Below are 19,199 nucleotides of genomic sequence, written 5' to 3'. Positions count from 1 at the left end.
CACCTCATGGCGTGGCTGCTCAATGGTTAGGCCGGGAGGAAAGGACGTGCTCGGAAGGGGTTCAGTCCTCTTGGAAAGCAGGCGACCCTCCACACATCGAGCCTACTTGGCAAAGTAGTCTGTTTTCCCAGTGGGCAGCTGAAAGGGGCGTTTCTCCCATGGCTGCCCTGATCTAGCTCATTTTAGACTATCTCCTTCGTCTTAGAGCCCAAGGCCATGTATCCTCGTCTGTCAAGGTGCACTTGGCGACCATATCAGCCTTCCACCTGCTAGTTCAAGGGCACAAAGTATTCTCCCATGCTATGACTGGCTGATTCCTTAAGGGATTGGATCATCTCTTCCTGTACGTTAGGCCCCCAGTCCTGCAATGGGACCTGAACTTGATGTTGGCCCGGTTGATGGGTCCCCCCTTTGAGATGTTAGCTACGTGCTCCTGGTCGCACCTCTTATGGAAGGTAGCCTTCCTGGTGGTGGTCAGATCTGCTGGATGAGTCTCAGAACTCAGGGCACTGACCTCTGAGCCCACGTACATGGTCCATAAGGATAAGGTCCAGCTCTGCCCACATCCTTCGTTCCTCCTGAAGGTGGTCTCCGCCTACCACATGGGTCAGGGCACTTTCCTAACAGTCCTCTGCCCCAGGCCCCGTGCGTCCAGTGAGGAGTGGCGCCTCCACGTGCTGGACGTGAGACAGGCTCTGGCCTTTTACCTGGAGCGGACTAAGCCGTTCAGGAAGTCTTTGCAGCTGTTCATCGCCTCGGCCGAACGCATGATGGGTCAGCCAATCTCCACTCAGTGGCTCTTCAACTGGATCACCTTGTGCATCCGTACTTGTTATGACCTGGCGGGAATCCCTCCGCCCTCAATTGTGAGGGCACACTCGACTAGGGTGCAAGCCTCATCGGCTGCCTTTTTAGCCCATGTCCCCATTCAGGACATTTGCAGGGCTGCCACATGATCTTCAGTTCATACGTTCACCTCGCATTGTGCAGTCGTCTCCCAGACCAGAGAAGACACTGGGTTAGGCAGGGCTGTGCTCCATACTGAGAGTTTGTGAACTCCTACCCACCTCCAACAGATATAGCTTAGAATCACCTATTGTGGAATGCACATGAGTATCACTTGAAGAAGGTAAGACAGTTACCTTTTCTGTAACTACTGTTCTTCAAGATGTGTTGATCATGTCTATTCCACATCCTGTCTTCCTTCCCCTCTGTCGGAGTTGTCTGACAACAAGGAACTGAGGGTGGGGGAGCACACAGCGCCCCTTATGCCATGCCATAGAGGTGCCACTCTAGGGGTTGCTATGGGCACGCCCCTACGGGTACTGCTGGGGGAAAACTTCTGGCTCCAGTGCACATGGCGAGCTTGCACAGCTATTGTGGAATAGACATCAGCAACACATCTTGAAGAACACAAGTTACGGAAAAGGTAACTGTCTTTTATTAATTTTTTTTTAAAATAAATATAATTGCATCCTGGCCTACGCCAGTGGTTAAAACTAGGTCAGAGCTCAATGTGGATGGAGCATGGAGGAGCTCTGAAAGGCAGTTTCATCTAGTCCTCCCTGGTTAAAAGGAAATGGGCTATAGATCTAAAGAGAGGAGGATGAGAGGATAAATCAGGAAAGAAGAGGGGACATCCTTATGGTTGCAGATGCCTCCATGTGAAAAATAGCAAGAATCTGCAATACAAATAGGATGTGAAAAAATAAATTCTTATTTTTTTCACTTGTTTTTAAACACTTAAGATGTCTTATAAACTGAATTGTTGAACTATATATTGTCCCTGATCTTCGTAACTAGCACGCTAGTGTATTTTATTTGACTCTGTAAGAGAAACCTTTGTGACAGTTATGTGCATGCGAGCAACTGTGAGTTTTGTCATTTTCCCAACACTTCAAATACATCTTTGATATTTTTATATCTTAAACTGAGACCGTATCGCTTTGGATGGGAATAGATCACCATGTGTAACTTATAGGTTTGTAAATATAGAAATTTTGAAATCTAAAATATACTTATTTTAAGTGACAAAGTTATTAAGATTTAAATCTGTCTCTTTTTGAAAATACAAACAACAAAAATTGGAAAACATGCTTCATATAAAAACCCTATACGTCTGGCATTGTTTACAAATCACAGCTATGTTATATTGGTCATCACTTACAGTCCCCATGATATATACATGATTGTTTTGAATCATTTTGTTTTGTAGATAACTTTGATGAATTCATGTTGAGTAATAATGATGTTGTGCTCAGAAGTATTGCTGAAGATCTTCGGAATTGCTTACCCATTGAGGCAATGCTTAGCTCGGAACATCTAGCAATTCAAAAAGTAAGCTTGTCATTCTGGTCTCTCTCTGCTGCACCACAGAATTCACTGAGATTATAATAATAATGCTGATGGAAATATGGTCTATTGATTAGGGCATTGGAATGGGATTTGGGAGACCTGGGTTCTGTTCCCAGCTGTGCCGCTGCTTTGTTGTGTGACCTTGGGAAAATCACTTCACCTCAGTGTGCCTCAGTTAAATACTTTGATTATGCATGTAGAGTGCCCAGCAAAATGCAGCTAGCCTAGTTATGGGATATAGTGCCTGGCTGGCATGATGATTCCTATTTGGGGCCTTTAGGCACTATTACAGTATGAACGTGAAATAAGAAAACTGAAAAGATAGGGCCAGTGGTGTGGTGGTATACAGTACAGGAGATTCAAGTTTGGCTTCCAGTTCCTTGTTTCCTGAGATATTAGGGACTGAAAGAGGCAAGATGCTCAGCTCATATATATTTGGGAGTAGAGAAAAGTAGCATCTTTTCTACGTAAGCACTTCTTCCATTCATTCCAGGAACAGAGTTAATACATTCCCAGAGGAGTGACATGTAGTTCTTAACTGGAAAAATGGATTGGCCTTGTACACCAGTGCTTTGAGAGGAGGAAAGAGGAGATAGGGGGATGCTTGAGGAACATACCCCCTTGAAATAATAAAAAGGCAAACACAGTAACGTCCATCTGATTGAAAATTGTACGTGCATTAATCAGTGGTGTTTCTGATTCTGAAATATTAAACATGAAAAGATGTATTTCTTTAGACCGTTAAAGTTGTAAGAGAAGTAGCATTACCCTAGTGTGCTTCTGGGGTGAGTAATGAGACATTCAGCTCCCCATCTCCTAAATGTAAGTCACCTCTTCCTTTGCTCAAATTGTAAAGGAAAGAGGGAATGCATCCCTTCCCTAGCCTATAACCTTCACTTGTCTCCTGGATGCCAAAAGCCCCAAAAGTCCCTTGTCCAGCTGCTCAAATCTTCAGCTTTTCCTTGACAACTTCTACAAAGCAATTGCCTGTCAGTTGAATATTGAAGGCTAAGTCTACGCACAAGAATTGCATCTATTTAACCAAATAGATTTTAAATAAATCTGTGCAACCCCTATTGAGTGGGACCCTCTCTTAAATCAAATTGCATGACTTAAATCAATTTAGCTTAATTTGTTTAAAATAGCCCTACAGTTTGGAGAAATATATATTAAATTTAGTATTAAAATACATAAATTACACAAATACCAGTAGACTGATTGGACTGAACCTTGGGGGAAGGTGGAGAGTGCGTGAGGAAGTAGTGTACATAATTCTAGGACACGTGCTACGTAATTTATGTCTAACGCATTGCATAGGACACAGTCTGGATCTTTTTAGGTTTTGTTTAAAACAACCAAATCACTGTATAAGTGAAATAAAGAGATTTGCCTGTGATTGTCTTAGATTTCATCTTCTTTTTCAGATACTTGAGCAGCCAGAGCCAACAGTTCATGTTGATGCATTCCTTTATGATGATGACATTATTGATTCATTGTGTGAGAAGGGGAAAATGAGTAGAAACTACTGTGTAGTGTGTGGCTCACACAAGACTGCACCTTTAGGTAAGTACCATGTTGTGAGTGCACAAGCCAAACAGATATGCTGGCTGATTTGTGACTATACAACAGATGTAGCTATTTTATATTTGTTAAAAACAGTCATGCAGTAACTCAGCTGAGCAACAGACCATCCAGCTGATTGAGGACTTTGGCCAAGTCTAGTCTAGGAGTGCTTTACCAATATAGGTATACCGACATGCAATACCAGCAAAGTGTACCTAGTGTGAAAGCTATTTATACTTGTAAAACTCAGCACTTTTGCTAGTATAGTTTTTTCCAGCACTCCCTCTGCCCAAAGCAAAATAACCTAAACTTGCAAAAGCACAGCTTTGCTGGTATAACTGTGGCTATACTAGGGGCTTTTGCTGGTATCGCTGTGTCGGTCAAGAATCGTGAATCCTCATGCCCCTACCAACGTAGCTATTTTATGAGAAGTCTATAGTGTAGACATGGCCTTTGTCTTTCCAAACTGGCCTAGTCATCGGGCCAGATTGTTCCCCACACTCTGCATGAGGGAGAGTACAGGAAGCCTCATGCACACAAGGTCCAAATACACTTGCACATTTGCATGAGTGACACCAACCAGCCACAGAGGGGGCAGGAAGGAGACAGGGTTATGGACTGCTGAAGAGGAAGGTTCATGCAGCAGTGTCAAAAAGAGATGACATAGTGGCCACCTCCACCTTCATGTGTAGGAACAGTAGGAGGCACAGTGCCTCTGAGAGCTGCTCTTTGGCCTGATGCAGCTCTGTGCTACCCCAAAGCAGAGCAGGACCTTTAAAATGCAAGGCATAAATATTTTATTACAGTAACATCCAGTGTTCTAAAAGCTAGCTTTTCCAATTTAAACTATTTACAAAACTTTTTTGTGAACAGATGTATTGTTGTTACATTGAGATCTAAGAAACTGTATTCAGTTGTAATACTCTGAATCATCACCACCATTAATGTATAGTAATATTTCCAGGTAAATAATTAATAGAGCTGTGTTGAGAAAGGTAATTCTGTTTCTCAGAGGATTTCAGTGTTTCAGAATTTGGTTTTGTTGCAATTCAGGCTAAAAACCTAAATGTTAAAAAATTTCCCCAAAAGGAAATGGAGCACTGATGCCAAAGCAGTGCGGCAGTGTGCTGAGGAGCTGGGCAAGTGAGCTGGCAGGAAAGCAGGCAGAGGTCCATGAGGACCCCTTTCTGGATTCCCTCAAACATTGTTAAAATCAGACTGTCTCCATGGAACATTATGAGTTTGACAAATCAGTAAATTCCGATGAAAAAATATTTTGAGTTTTTCCAACCAGCTCTAATAATTATAGTTAACTTCTCCTATAATAGAGGAATGGTGCTGATTCAGCTAAAGTTAATCTAGTGATTAAGGCTCGGTCTACATTAAAAAGTTAGGTAGACCCAGCTATATCGCCCAGAGGTGTGAAAAATCCACATCCCTGGGCGACATAGTTCAGCCAACCTACCCCCTGATGTACACAATGCTAGGCCGACAGAAGAACTCTTCCATTGACCTGGCTACTACCTTTCAGAGAGGTAGATTACCTACACCAGTGGGATAGCCCCATCCATTGGCGTAGGTGGTACCTACTCTTAAGCACTGCAACACTGCAGCTGTGTTGCTGTAGTGTTTCAAATGTAGACAAGCTCTAAGTCATAGCACAGGACACTGCAGACTCAGATGGTTGGTGGAACCCTATAATGAAAAAAAAGTCTAGGAAACAAGAATTAAAATATAGTAGAAGGGGAGATCCATGTCAGAGTAGGGTTAAGCTCTGCTGAATATTTTGCACTGATGAATGCTGCTCATGTAACACCTTTGTTCTGTTCTGCTTTTATTTCTCAGAATTTATTTCTCATTCCTTTTCCCTCATGGAACTGAAGTTTCTTTATCAGTATGCATTGCCTGACCTGACAGGAAAGATTCTGGTTGACGTTGGCTCCAGGCTTGGTGCAGTGCTGTTTGGGGTAAAATCCAGCATGGGAATTCATATTCTGTTTCTGTGCCATATTTTTTCCTTCTCCAGTTGGCAGCTTTCATTGTTCCGTACTTTATCTTCGTCTGAGGGGACAGATCAGCAAATAGACGTCTATAGCATGAAGCATCCAGCGAGTAAGAGGTGTTCTACTCTTGTACACTCAGTTCTCCTTCTGCTTCTCACAAAGATGAAAACACTGTTGATCTCACTTATTGACTTGCCTCCACAAATGATCAGAATCTGTTGTCCAACAGTGTAGCATTTTGCTGTCTCGCACCCTGGCTGCTCTTTAGTTTGTTACTGCTCAGTCTCACGTTGCTAAATTAATGTTTTCTTTCCTGTTCTGGCCAGATAGTCTGCTGAGTTTTGGTAAATCCCATTGTGAAGCGGGAAACTCTTAAATTTCACTGGGATGCTTTTGATATGAATTTGTCTCCTAGCTCAGTGTTTCTCGACCTTTTTGATACCAGGGACTGTCTTGCTGCCTTCCTAAACAGTGTCAGGGAAATCTCAGAAACCAGTGCCAGTCCATGGACTAGTCATTGAGAAACATGCCTAGCTAACACTTAAAGCATTTTGTCCTGTCAAATACTTTATCAGGAAGCTCAAGTGTAATTTCAGATTGCTGTTGGCATGATTGGTACAGTGCATGGCCAACAGCAGCACAAAACATATTTATGAGTGCAAATTATATCAGTTAATAAAAATTTCTTAACAAAGTCAGTGGCTTCAATAGGGGCCTGATCTTGGAGACACTTGAACGTTACTTTACTCCTCTGAATAATCCAGTTTGGGATTAGTCATATGAATAAAGTTATTCCCACATATGAATGTTTGCAGGATTGGGTCTTTAAATGTTAACATTTTGTTGTCAGTTATTGGACTTATTTTGAAGTTCTGGAGCACTTATATTGTTACAATGAAAGAGAGCCTCAAGATAAAGCAGCAATATAATTAAAAGAGAGATTCTCTTTTTCATCATATTCTTGGCTTGTATTTCAGAAGTGGCAATTTGCCGCGTTTTATCTGCACAGGTTGCCTTTCTAGTCAGAGAGGGTTGAAGGGCTTCAGAAAACTCTAATAATCAAATTTCAGTATATTGACATCTGTAACATTGTATGTTTGTCATACTTTTTTTTTAAACTTTCCTATGCTAGCTAAGTGTAATTACTGTACAATGTTCATTGCAGATAAAATTGTAGTTAAAGTTGCAACATTTTACCCATTATAGGCTGATGTTTTCTGGCATTCGTACTTCGACAAAAATTCTCCTTTTGGACAGAAACTTTCCATAATTGATCTGAGTCCAAAGGCAAATTACTTTAGAATAATGTTTAGAAAATTTAATTCCACCATTTTTGAGGTATTCTAAAAAATGTAAATCATAATTTATATTTTACCATTTTAAAAAAATACTGTATCTGTAAGTAGCATTGTTCAGTCTAGGAGGAAAATCCTGTTTATAGGTGCAAATTGGACTTTCACATACCACTGTGTGGAGTGAACTCCAGATTCATACAGTGTGTGTGTGTGTGTGTGTGTGTGTGTGTGTGTGTGTGTGTTTTGTTGGATATTTCTGTTGCATTCTGTTCTCCTGCAGAAGAAAACAAACCGATAAATAAAAGAATCCCAACACAGTCTTTGTGTGTTAATTCCACCCCACTCCCCTTTCAGTTTATTTTTATAATTCGGTTTGTGCTAACTTTAGTTTTTTCCCCCATTCCCTTAAGCCAATTTCTATGTATCTACGAGTAGAAGTGGAGCTGCAGTTGTTGCTTGCTTTCCTTTCTTATCTTGGCCTATCAGCTCACATCTGTTTTTTACTTGGTAATATTCATAAACCATTTATTGTAACTGCCAAAAGAGGGTCTCAATCCTGGAAAACTATGTAGTTTACTCTAGTGCATTTCCTACTGTTATATTTTAAAACAAATTTAAAAATTTTTAACAACCCCTCCAATACACTTTTTTTTAACCTGCCTCTAATCATAACCTTTGTTTTTCACTTTATAACGTTTAGTTTTTCCACTTCAAGTTAGAAGAAGTCATTTTACAGGCACCTCAATTATTACATTTCCTCTCTTTATTTCAGGGCTATCTTTACAGCTCAGCATCCCAGCTATATGGAGTGGAAATGAATGCAGACTTTTGCCAGCTGCAAGAAATGATAATCACAAAATACCAATTTACAGACAGAGTACAGGTGACTAAATACGTTTTATAGTGTGTATATTTTTAATCAACTGTATAATAGATTAGTTAATACTATTTCAATGAGAGAGGCTCGTAAAATCAGTATTCTGAAGATAAATCAGTACTTGGTTTGATTTTAAACAAAACAAATAAGTTAATGTACGTTAAAATTGAGAAGAGATTAAAAAGAATCTTTTTTTAAAATATAGTAATATTTGATTCATGCAGCCTTTTATCTGAATATGGCTCAATCTCTCAGCTGACCCCAAACAAGTACATACTGGTCTCATTAAAATCAATAGAAGTTCTACCACTGTTTCACTGTTTGTTGAACTAGGATTAAGCCAGTATATTAAGTATCAGTCATGCGTCTGACGAAGTGGGTATTCACCCCCGAAAGCTTATGCTCCAATACTTCTGTTAGTCTATAAGGTGCCACAGGACTCTTTGTCGCTTTTTCCAGTATATTAAATGTTTATATCTAGAATGATAAGAAAAAGAAGAGGCATCTGAGGTTTCCATGTTTTGTTAAGAATAGCAAAGATACTGTCAAGGATTTGCATTTGAGTAGACGCTAAGGTCTGCAGGCTGCCAACATTGTGTTGTATTTCTTTATTAGTTTCTTTGGAACTGAGAATTTCAGTTCACATTAGTGCATATGTATGTCAGAAAAAACAAGAAATGTTCCAAACAAACTCAAACCATTATACAGAGATGCTGTTTTCATGATGAGAACAGTCCCTTTTTGGGAATGTCTGAGCCCATGCAAAAGGTCTTGTGGCCAAAGGCAATGAATAAAACACATTAAGTGAAATGAGTGTCAAAACTCCCAGGGTATGTCTATACTGCAGGCGGGAATGAGGTGTGTCTAGCTTGGGTGGTTAGCCTGAACCTTTACTGGTGCTGCAGCGTCCACACTATTTTTTTTTTGGTACTAGCTCAAGCCCCGCTGGGATGAGTCTGTTTACTTGGGCTGTGAGGCTTACTCCCAGCTGCAGTGTAAACAAGGCTTCTGATGTGTCTGAAATATATCAGTGAAATACGATTGTACTGTACAGCAGAATGCTCCATCAGGTTAATTCACTAGAGACTGTAGATGTGTATATACATGCTCTTGAGTTGCTTTATATCTGGAAAATATACACCTTAAATGTTAGTTTTTCTTCACACCTTGTAATTCTGCTGAAGTGTTGTAGTTTTCAGTGCATAAAGATAAAACAGAGAATACATTTTCAAAGCAGTGCCTGGTGACTTTGCCATTCAACTCCCACTTGATGTTAATTTAGTCATGTGACTCCTGTTATTACACTCTGTTTTGAACATTATCACACACTGCTTTACACATTTCAGTCTTGGATTTCAGCTTCACCCTAAAATGAATTCTCTCCTTTATTGAGATATACAGTAGCATGAAAAAACAGCCAGAAGCCAGTTGGCTAAGTAATAAGTAGGTAAAAAGAGGTTAAAAATCTTGCAGGAAAAAAAGCCTCATAATGGCCACTGTTAGCTGGGATGTTCTGATAAAAATCCAGAACAATACACTCTTTCCACTGTAACCCCTACTGCCTGAGATATCAGGGTAAAACAATTTCTATATTTAATAGTGAATTTATGAGTGAGTCTTTTGTTGTTCTATTCATAAATTTAAAAAATAAGTGCATAGAAGTCACTTATGTTGTACCATGTTTGATGTGAACGCTTAGAGGTTGGTTAAAAAAACAACAGAAGTTGGGGCAAATTCAGAAAATCACCCTTACATTTATCTAACTTTAATACACGTAACTATTTTTATATAGTAGTTTTTGATTTTCACGGTACTAAGAGAGAACCACTTTTCAGTACTGATTTCTTTTTCCCTTTCAATTTAGTAAACAGTCAGTCCCCACCTTTCGTTGACGAATACTTATATATAGCATGCAAACATTTTTTTTTTTCTTGGCAACATTGTGGAGGATTTTAAAGAGGTGATTTGGAATTCAGAGGACATTTCAAAAGAAGGTATTGCAGCTCAGATTTGAGACCGTTTACACAATCCCTTTAAATCACCAAATTAGAAGGAGTATATAATAGTTCCAGGAAACAAGAATTGTACTGTACCCAGATAACGTTGTCATTCAGATTAAAGAACATACTGAGAATAATGTCCAAATAATCTTCGTAACCAAAGAAGCAGAGAACTTAATTCCATTTATAGTCTAGGTGCACTAAGAAGTATGACTATAAACTCTTAGTGAACCCTTTGGCTCTATTCTCTTAAATGGATGAAAGTCACCAGGAAAAGTCAGGAAAGGGTGGTTGTTTTTTTTGGGTTTTTTTTTTGGTTTACGGAAATGTTTGGCTATAATGGAATCACTACAAAATATTCTGTTAGTACAGGGGGCCACATCTGGGTGGGGAAATTGCATGCAGGGCCATGGATGTAGGGCTGGGGCATGAGGTTGGGGTGTGGGAGGGAGTGTGGGTGGGGGTGTGGTGTGCAGGAAAGGGCTTTGCAAGGTGTTGGGGTGAAGGAGGGGTGTGAGGTGTACGAGGGGGCTCAGGGTAGGGGGTTTGGGTGCAGGAGGGGTGTGGCGGGGGCTCAGCAGTGGGTTGGGGTGCAGGAGGGGTGTGGCGGGGGGCTAAGGACAGAGGGTTGGGGTGCGGGGTGCAGGAGGGGGCGGGCTTCGGCCCGGCGCCACTTACCTTGAGTGGCTCCAGGGTGGCAGTGGAGCACAGTGGGGCTAGGCAGGCTCCCTGGCCCTGCACCGCTCCTGGAAGCGGCCAGCACCACTTTTCTGTAGCACCTGGAGGGGTAGGAAGGGGCAGGGGTTCTGCATGCTTCCACTGTCTGCAGGTACCTCCCACAAAGCTCCCATAGACACTGGGAGCTTTGGGGGGGGGGGGTTCCTGCAGGTGAGGGCAGCACACAGAGCTCTCTGCCCCCCACCCAGGGGCCGCAGGGACACGGTGCTGGCTGCTTCTGGAGCGGCACTGGGCCAGCAGCGTCATAGGGGTGGCAATCATGTGAGCCAGATCCGGCCTGCACCCTGTCAGTTCCTTCCAGCCTGTGACGGTTGATAGTTTATTAGTCTTAGCTGCATGTCCATGAATTCCGAGCCCATCTCCTTGGGTACTGCTTGTGAGTCTCCTACTGTGGAATTGATGTGACATGAGGAAGCACTCGAAGAAAAAACAGTTTCTAACCTTTCCATAATTGTTCTTCAACATGTGTTGCTTGAGTCCATTCAATAATTCACCCTCCTGCCCCTCTGTCAGAGTTAGCAGCCAAGAAGGAACTGAGAGGACGCAGGGATGGTGATCCCCCTTATACCAGTGCATAAGTGCACAGCATCAGAGGGCACTAGAGCTGGTCTGATGAATACCAATGAGAGGGAAATCTCCAGCAACGGTGCATGCAGTTTGTGCACACCTAACACAGAATAGACATGAGCAACACATCTCAAAGAAAAACAATTATGAAAAGGTTAGTAACTGTTTTTTTCTGCATTATTAGTCCCTTAATACTGACTGTAAAAGGTGACCAGTGCTACTGCATCATCCTGTTTGTCCACCATGATAATGTCACTCCTATAAGTAACACTTTCATGGTGACAGTGATCCAGTGTTCTACTTCAGACTGAGTAAGCAAAGTATCAGTTTAGCTGATTCCAGAAGTTAGACAAATTCATTAGGTTGATTTCTAATTGGTAGGGACTCTTCAAATCAAATCTTGGTGCACAAGTAACACATGGATTGACAAAATCCCAAAAGAGATTATACTACTACTTTTTCAATCAGAGATTTATTTTTCTGGGTTAGGAGGAAAGTCCTCCAACTTCCTGTTAGTTTTGATGAGCCTCCAAATTGCCCCACAACTCCATTTTCTGCTACCATTGTTTTGGCTGAGGAAGACTGGACAGGATGCTGATGTTCAAGAAGAGCTGTTATACTGACTGGAGAAGGACCTGTTTAATAATATGAGGCACTCTGTCTCTGCAGTTCTCCCTCTGAGAGCTGAGCACATCGCATCTCCATTACTCCCAGTATGTGGAAGGAGAATACAATAACCAAACTTGGGTCTTCATGGACAGTCTGAGCCTTAATCACTAAACAACCAGCTCAGCCCTTAAAACGCATTTTAATAGCTTCATTAAAAGCTTTAGCTGGATTAAATCCTTTACTAAAATTAATAAGCATTCATGATGATAAAGCACAGGTAACTAAAATAAGTAATTTCCTAAATCTTCTATTGTGGCATTCAGTGATCAAGAGCAAAGTAGATGTAATATATTTTATTATTTTATATACATAATGAATTAAGTACTGTAATTACTGAGGAAATAAAACTGGCTTCTTTAACACTCACGCTAGTGAGTTCATTTCTTTGTTACTTAATATAAATTGTATGAATTGTATACTGTGCTCTGTAGACAGACCATGTCTATTAGAAAGCTGTGCATCTTCTTCTAAGTTAATTTTTACGTATGTATGATTATTTGTCCTTCAGGTGCTTCATTCGGACATCTGTACTCAGGCTTCACTCCTTCAAAATGCTGATGTTGTTGTAATGAATAATGTCTTTGAATATTTTCTCGACAGACTGGAACAGGCCAGGTAAGTATGTGTCCAAACAAGTAATCAGTTTCTCTGCCAGTGGATTTAACCTTGCAAGTTATAAAAAATCCTTTATATTGTGCCTTTTGAAGTCACACACACAATTTGTATTAGAAAAATGTATTTTAAAATGCCTGTACTTGATTTAGTCAGATTTAGCAGCTAAAAGTTAAGGGCAATCATTTAGTTTTGAAATCTACTAAAAGCTTTTTCTCTTAGTTCCACCAAAACATTTCTGAGAACATTTGCACTAATCTGTTAAAATAGGGTACTATCTTTATAGGAAATAAAGCAATTCAAGACCATTTCTTTAACAACATAAAGATTAAAATCTATAACAAAATAAGAGGATCCTTCATCAAACCTATGGATTACAAAAGGGCTATAAATACATATTCACACTGCAAGTTACGGTTACTAATGATATTTCAAACATGAAGTCCTCAAAGGTGAGCTATAAAGGGCAAAGGCATGGTTAAGATTACGCCTGTGTTCTTTGAGACACAGTTATGCCTTTACTTGCCTTAAGAACTAAAGATTATTGGTTTAATGTTGCACAACAAACCTAAGGAAGAATGAGCTTTGCAGAGTGATGGAAACTATATTATTCTTAGACGATATTACTGTGGTATGTGAAATGATCTGACTTGTAAAATCAGGAAAAAGTAATGCTGGAGGATATATCTATAATACTGTGATTATGTTAATTTACCTCAAAGTATTTTGTCACCACTGCAGCATAGTGATATGAAGAGAAACTTTTGGCTATAGTGAATAAAAAAGTGAGTGAGGACTAGCCTCTCTCCTCTAGAGACCAGAGTTCAGATTCTGTTTTAGGTCATAAATTAAGTTGTCTGGTGTCTCATCCTAGTTTAGAGTGGATATTTGTTGACTGTCACAAAAAAACAGCAGACTTGGACATAACTTGCTGTTCCAATCTGGAGCCTGAGAGGCTGCCAGAGTGTTGAATGTCATGGGTAAGGTATGTTAGAAAAGTTAAGTGAGGAAGATTACGTAATCTCTGCCCTCACCACAGGCCACTGACAGAACTATTCATTCTTCCCTTTTTTGAGCACCTAGTAAACCTAGTTTTAAAAAGGAAAAGAAACAACATATTTCAAAAATAAAACTCCAAAGCCATATGGTCTCTCTGATCTGCATGAGTAGCTCCCACTGATGTTAGTGGCTGGTCCACACACAGGGACATACAGTAAGATATGAACAATGACTTTATACTAAAGCACAAATTGACTTTAAAGATTTGCAATCTACTTCTGGTCACTGAATTATCAGTGTTAAATTCATTTTATATTGAATGTGTTTCTTTCTCTAAAAACTGGCAATCTTTTAATCTTTAAATACTATATTTGGATTTTAAAATATGTTTCAGAGCCTGGGAATTTATCAGTCATAATATGAGGAAAAAAGGGTCATTATTAGTGACAGTCCCAAGCCTTGAGGAATCTATCTCAAACCTACAGGTTCGTGGTTCTTTTTCAAATAGTTTTAGCTGACAAATTTTATCTTACTCTTTATGAAGGTGTTATGATGAGTCAATATGCATTCTAATACACCTCTACCCTGCTATAACACGATCTGATATAACACAGGTTCGCGTATAGTGCAGTAGCAGTGGGGCTCCGGCGGCGCTTTAAAGGGTCCGGGGCTCCAGCTGCTGCGGGGAGCTCCGGGCCCTTTCTATCACTGCTGGAGCCCTGCTGCCCCTACTCGGGGGCTGTGGCAGCGGGGCTCCATCGGTGATTTAAAGGGCCTGGGGCTCCCCATAGCGGCTGGAGCCCAGAGCTCTTTACCACCAAAGCCCTGCCGCCCCTACTCTGATATAATGAGGTTTCAGCTATAATACGGTAGAGATTTTTGGCTCCTCACGACCGCGTTATAGTAGGGTAGAGGTGTAGTTACTATTCAGGCTGCACAGTATCACAGAGAGGGCAGTGTGGTCAAATGCTTAGAGCAGAGAACTGGGAATCAGGACCCTGGGATCTATTCCCAGCTTTGCCAGCAATTTTCGTGACCTTGGAAAACTTATTTCAATCTCTCTGTGCCTTGGTTCCCCAGCTGTAAAATTGGGATACTATTTATCTACCCCTACAGGGCTGTTATGATGCTTAATTCATACCACCCCTTAATTTTGAGGATCTCAAAGTATTATACTATTATTAAAGCCTATACTATGTCTGGTTTGAGTTGTATAACATGCTTTCATCAATATATTACTTGGAATATGGGTGAAAACATAAAATCATGTGTATAATTAATCAGCAGATGTTAATCCAAAGAGACTCCCATTCCAGCTAAAAACTCAGTATGTTTTCCACAGTCAGACCCAAACTTGAGTAAACAGATAAGCTGACTGATTTACTTTTTACAAGTTATCCTTACTCTTTCCTATTTAGGTAAAATGATACTTCCAGAAATAAGTGTAACTTACCAATGGTGAATAAGCTGTAATGGCTAAACTGTCTTTCTCCCCTCTTCTCACTGATGTCTGCCACCCTTGGAACATAGGTTGAGTTGGTTGTTCAAAACTGTATTAATTTATGTATCTGTTTTTAATTGTTTCAGACCGATATACTGCTCAACCAGTGGGTAGAAGAGATGAAGTTGGACTATGATGTATATATGGAAAAGGATATTGATAGAGAAGCACTTGAACAAATTCATTTGTACAAGATTCTCTAGCATACAGACTGATTTATTGATAACAGTATAAAATCATTGACTTCAGAGGGAGCTGTATGAAAGGACTGTAGGATTAAGCCCTATTTCCAAAATAAATCGTGAAAAATCTTACTATTTATTTTAGAAATTATACATATGCTCACTAATGAAACAGGAGCTTTTGAAAACATATTTTGAGATGTCAAATTTCTTGCATTAAAGTTCTCAGTGTGTCATAACAGTACAATAAATTTTACCACTAGGTATCTCTGTAGCTTCATTCTGCATGGAAGTATTTTGAAAGAACAGCAGTCTACTAACACCAGAAGAGTCCATCTTGTGCATTTTTAATGGCTGTGAACCTCCCAAAGTTTTTTTTTTTTTTAAATATATAAACAGAAAAATAGAGACCCACTATTAAATGTGAATGGTATTCATATATTTAACACAGTTTTATTTAAAAGCTTTCATATATTATGTTGGGATTTTAGTACTGACAAACTTACAGTACTTCTATCAATATTCTGCCTATGGAATTCCTGATTATTATTTTTTTAAGGTCTACAGAGTAGTTACAGAACCTATAGGTATTTGTGTAGAAAAGACTATTGTTCCAGTTTAGAGTAGCATTGTGATAGTGGTGATCTCCTTCTATTCTATGGTCCCCAGGTTGACTGTTGATGTAATTGGGGATAAATAAGAATCCTTCAGAAATATTGGTCTAAAAATAGGAGAATGAAAATCTGCTTCACTTCCTTAATTTTAATGAGGATTGTAAGGGGTTAAGAAACTAAATATTGTGAGCAAGAGTTATGGCCTAGCATAATCTTTAGTGATGTAAAACATTGGCAATACACAATAACAGAAATTGTCCCCAAACCCTCCCAAAGAGAATGAAAAGATATATATATATACACACACACACACACACTCTTATATTTAGACTTTCTATTCCACCTGTATAAAACTTTCAGTTCATTGAAAAGTTTTTCAGCTTTAGCCATCACTGACAATCAATATGTTTTGCATTTCACTGCAGGAATTTTTGACTATGTGCAGTGTCAATTGGAAGCAATGTTACTGTATGTCTAAAAGTTTTCTACGCAAGTTAAGTCCTGTTCAAGTAGCAAAACATTATACTGGCTACAGTTTTTATTTTTCTAATAATTTGCAGCAAAGAATACATGTAAAATGTTGTAATAATATATATAGAGGCAAAAAGATGTAATAGCTAATTGAGGCCTTAATAGCACACCAAATACATGGATCTTTATTATGTGGGTAGAGCTTTATTTTTGAGGCCAAGAAGTCAGACTTATCTCACTTCGTTTTGTTTTTGTGGGGGTTGTAACTTGACTTATGTTGAGCCTTTACCTAGAGACTCTGGTGGATGCATTTTTCATAAATTATAAAATGAGTAAAGATGGAAACTTATTGTTAAAAAGTTTCTATTTATTTTCTTTATCTAGAATAATTGAGCCCCTCTATATTGTGTTCCTGTACTGATCAACTAGGAAGAGATTCCCCATGAGGCTAAGCCACATGCAAGATGGTGACAATATAAGGCTGTGATCTGAAAATGAATGAGGGGGTCATGAAACAAGAAAGGAAATTTAATGTGCATTTCAGAATGAGGAAACAAGCTCTTCAACCATAATAATTAGCTGAGAAAGGTATGACACAAGTTTGACTGAATTTCAAACTTACAATTAGGGCTCCTATTGAGGAAAAAAATGGTATAACTTGATCATAGAAGGCTACTTTAATAACAAATACTGCTGTATGAGCAGAAAATAATTCCACACATTTGTTTGTTGGTCATGTTTCAGAGGTACAGCAAGGATCAGTCACTTCTCAGTTTTCGCTACTTCTTAGTTTTCTCCATGTGACTGGGCTGGTTTGTAATTTTGCAATTTGTTTTGGTAGTAACTATAATAGGGGTGCCAGCTTTCACCACTCTCTCTTCCTTCCTGCTTCTCATTGACTCTCCAAATGCTTTGGTTTTTAAGTTGCTGTTGGGTAAAAATTTCAGTAGAGAGATGGTGGAGCACATCCATATTTGATGACATTTGGACCCTCTGACATTGAAAATGTTACCTGTACTTCTGTAGCTCATTTACAGTATAGGCTTTTACAAGAAGGCTCCTATTGCCTTTTTAGACTAAGTTCAGAGGCAAGTCCAGGGTCGTTTAACTTACATTTTCACTTGGCACTCTCATCAAGAATGTGACATTTGGACACCCTTAAACTGAGTGACATAAACTATCACTCTCACTTACCCAAATGGAACTTACATGCCTTCTGATGCATCAACTCTAAATTTGGCCCACAGAGTTTGTGTGTCCACTAAGGGAGTGTGAGTTGGTGTAACTAATGTGTTGGGTGCTGGAAGAGAGGAACATAAGAAGAAAAGCAACTGTGTGTGTATGAAGGTGTAAGTTAAAGTAGACCACCCTCTCCTTTAATTTTCATGATCTTCTTAGTTCTTGATGCATAAGTTTCACAAATTTTGACTCCTCTACACATGGGTAGAGTGGATGTAAGGGAGCCTGGGTGCAGAGGGAATGGGAGTGTTACACAACTTTGCACATTAACAAATCTGAAAGATGAGTTAAAATTCTACAGGTTTTTTCAAAATATCAGATTAGGTATGGAGTGTCCAGTAGGTAGGGTTTTGTTCTCAGCTGTGCCCCAACACGCTGTGTGGCTTTGGGCAATGCACTGAATTGTCTCACTCCTGTATAAAAATGAGAATAATATCTACCTCATAAAGAGGTTGAGAAGCTGAATTAATTGTCTATTAATTGCTATGAGATCCTTGGATGAAAATAGAAGTGCAAAGCCAAGCTGGCCTTTGTGGACCTGCAAAATCTATAGTTGCAGGGCCTGCCTAATTTGAGGAACCTAAAAATGGAAGAGATCTCAGAACTTTTCTTTGTAAGTAAGTTTCTAATCTTTTTCCTTACAAAGGTAGCCTTGAAAATGGAACTTATGTAAAATGCTCAGTCATGCTGAAAGCTTGATTATTTTATTTTATTTTCCCCCCTAATGTCACACACTATCACAGTCCCCTCACAGCCACCCATAGTGGTCACTGGGATCTGGAAAAAAGTATGAATCTATCTGTAGTTCTCTTGGTTTTTGTGAAGATCTCAGATCAGTTCTTGTTTGTATGGACAGTACTCCCCAGCCTACCACTGGTGGCACTATGGCTGTTGCAGGCTCTCTTCCAGATGGCTGCCTGTGACGGAGGCCTGGTCTACACTACGCGTTTAAACCAATTTTAGTAGCGTTAAACCAATTTAACCCTGCACCCGTCCACACAACGAGGCCCTTTATATCGATATAAAGGGCTCTTAAAACCAGTTTCTGTACTCCTCCCCGACGAGAGGAGTAGTGCTGAAATCGGTATTGCCATGTCGGATTAGAGTTAGTGTGGCCGCAAATCGACAGTATTGGCCTCCGGGCGGTATCCCACAGTGCACCACTGTGACTGCTCTGGAAAGCAGTCTGAACTCGGATGCACTGGCCAGGTAGACAGGAAAAGCCCCGCGAACTTTTGAATTTCATTTCCTGTTTGGCCAGCGTGGAGAGCTCACCAGCACAGGTGACCACGCAGAGCTCATCAGCACAGGTAACAATGCAGTCTCCTGAGAATCGAAAAAGAGCTCCAGCATGGACTGCACGGGAAGTACTGGATCTGATCGCTATATGGGGAGAGGATTCCGTGCTAACAGAACTCTGTTCCAAAAGACGAAATGAAAAAACATTTGAAAAAATTTCCAAGGCCATGATGGAGAAAGGCCACACCAGGGACTCAGTGCAGTGCAGAGTGAAA

At 40.0% G+C, this 19,199-nt stretch overlaps 1 protein-coding gene across 3 annotated transcripts in view; it reads left to right on the top strand.

Annotated features, from left to right (window-relative positions):
* The window catches only part of LOC127051540 (uncharacterized), a 39,763-nt gene extending 24,138 nt beyond the window's left edge, over positions 1-15,625 (top strand). For all 3 annotated transcript variants that reach the window (XM_050953957.1, XM_050953961.1, XM_050953960.1), the window contains 7 exons: positions 2,216-2,337; positions 3,780-3,918; positions 5,764-5,885; positions 7,989-8,099; positions 12,576-12,682; positions 14,073-14,163; positions 15,266-15,625. In XM_050953957.1, coding sequence (XP_050809914.1) covers positions 2,216-2,337; positions 3,780-3,918; positions 5,764-5,885; positions 7,989-8,099; positions 12,576-12,682; positions 14,073-14,163; positions 15,266-15,382 — 809 coding nt within the window. In that variant the 3' untranslated portion in view covers positions 15,383-15,625. The remainder of the gene's footprint in view (positions 1-2,215; positions 2,338-3,779; positions 3,919-5,763; positions 5,886-7,988; positions 8,100-12,575; positions 12,683-14,072; positions 14,164-15,265) is intronic.
* The last annotated feature ends 3,574 nt before the right edge of the window (positions 15,626-19,199 follow it).

The sequence above is a fragment of the Gopherus flavomarginatus genome, chromosome 5, assembly GCF_025201925.1.
Source record: "Gopherus flavomarginatus isolate rGopFla2 chromosome 5, rGopFla2.mat.asm, whole genome shotgun sequence".
In the NCBI taxonomy this organism is placed as follows: domain Eukaryota; kingdom Metazoa; phylum Chordata; order Testudines; family Testudinidae; genus Gopherus; species Gopherus flavomarginatus.
Note: the sequence above shows the minus strand (reverse complement) of the source record. Positions and strands in the feature narration are given on the sequence as shown.